This window comes from Atta colombica, unplaced genomic scaffold, assembly GCF_001594045.1.
Source record: "Atta colombica isolate Treedump-2 unplaced genomic scaffold, Acol1.0 scaffold153, whole genome shotgun sequence".
NCBI classification, from domain to species: domain Eukaryota; kingdom Metazoa; phylum Arthropoda; class Insecta; order Hymenoptera; family Formicidae; genus Atta; species Atta colombica.
The window spans coordinates 1,738,847-1,740,701 of NW_017259243.1; the positions used below are offsets into that span (position 1 = coordinate 1,738,847).

Genomic DNA, 1,855 nt, shown 5'->3' on the forward strand with positions numbered 1-1,855 from the left:
TATATATATATATTTATACATATACATTTTTAAAAATGTAATACTAACGTTCAATGCTTTGTTGCATGGTGTGATTGGAGGATCTAATGGCGTAAATGATCCGACAGGATTATCAGTATTTATATATGTAATTTGGAAAGGTACAAAAACATTATTCTCCGCATCACCCAAAAAGTGAAACCATTTCAATGGAGTACATCTACTCGCTCCCCATTCTCCACACATTAAATCCAATGCTAACTGTCCCGTACTCGGCACTGACACCTTATTGCACGAGTTAAATGTTCCATCAAGATATTTGTTCGTTATATATATATTTATTCTATTAACATATTCTACACCTGAAAAGAAAATCAAAATAATAAAATACGTATCAAAATGTTGCAACTGTAAGATATTAAGACTATAAGATATTAAAACTATAAGATATTAGTTTTAAACATTTTTTTAAATATATAAAGATAAAATATAATAATTACCATCTGCCACACCTTTCTCCGTAACGTTAATAAATTTGCTTTGGTTAACACCGCATGTGAAATCACAAAAATGCTTTGCTAAATTATCTAAGCAGCTAGGACATCGTTTTAGGAAATTTGACGCAAGCTGAATATTTGAGTCTAATGTAGTAAGTTGTTTTGTATCACAACAAGTATTAATTCCTTTGCCCTCATCTACTAACAAATGTGGACAATGCTTAGCCAACAATTTCTGTCCTTCAGAATTTAATGGTTTTGCTGGCCCATCATAAATACAATTTTTTATGTGCATAGATGCATCCGTGTAACATTCTCCATACCATATGCAATGATCATTTTCTTCACTGACAACCTATTTGTAAATAATAATATGTTCAGACCTTTAAATAATTTATTATTTTGTGAAAAGCAAAACAGCCGATAAAATTAGCTTTAATTCTTGTACATTGAGATATTTTTCTTATACATTACAGTTACATATATCTACTGCAAATAATGTATTACTATGAATATATTACATAGTATTTTACAACGGATTAAAATATTGTTGTTTAACGAAGTTTCGCAGACTGCGTTCACACAAGGCATATATAAAGATACATATATAATATTATACATAAGATATTTCCTAATTGAGTTCTTCATGACCTACGTATTAAAGTCTGATAAGATTTATTTGAGTCAATGAGCTGAATTAATGATTTAATTCGCTTAATATAAAATACAATATTGAATGAAGAACTCCAACAAAGGAACGACGATTTGTTTCTTACCTCTCAAAAGATATTCCTATACATATATAATGATGTACATAACCAGTGAAAAATTAATAAAATACTATTAGAGTAAATTTAAAATTAATTTGAGATAATTAAATAATATTATCAACAATATTATTTAATTATCTCAAATTAATTTAAAATTTACACTAATAGTATATTTAATTTTCTAATAAATAAGGCATTAATTAATAAAGAAAGAATATGATAATATTTTTAATGGAAACAAAATTAATTAAATATTTCACACATACTTGCATGCACGCATGCACACGAAGTAGTTATTTACAATAACATTTAAATTACATAATAAATATAATAAAAGAAATTTAAAAAATTAGAGATTGTAATTTTTCAAATAGATAAAAATTAAGTGCACATAATGATATTTGTATAAAAATAAATATGTATTTATAGACATTTTTGTTAAACATTTATTAAACACAGAAATTATTAAAATTCTCAAATATTTTACAAATATTTCTTAAAATGTCGTTTATCTCATTAATTTAAATAATTTCTTGCTTTTGTATTTTAAATTAAAAAAATAAAATATATAAAAAAATATATATTTTAAAAACTCAGTAAAATTAATAA

General features: G+C 24.7%; 1 protein-coding gene across 5 annotated transcripts in view; it reads right to left on the reverse strand.

Annotated features, from left to right (window-relative positions):
* LOC108685487 (Niemann-Pick C1 protein) overlaps positions 1–1,855 on the reverse strand; it is a 27,142-nt gene that overhangs the window by 20,515 nt on the left and 4,772 nt on the right. For all 5 annotated transcript variants that reach the window (XR_001931669.1, XM_018190295.1, XM_018190292.1 and 2 more), the window contains exons 2-3: positions 480–831; positions 49–341 (exon numbers count right to left, since the gene is read on the reverse strand). Coding sequence is in view for 4 of the 5 variants with exons in the window: in XM_018190295.1 (XP_018045784.1) it covers positions 49–341; positions 480–831 (645 nt within the window). In the remaining variant the exon portion in view is untranslated. The remainder of the gene's footprint in view (positions 1–48; positions 342–479; positions 832–1,855) is intronic.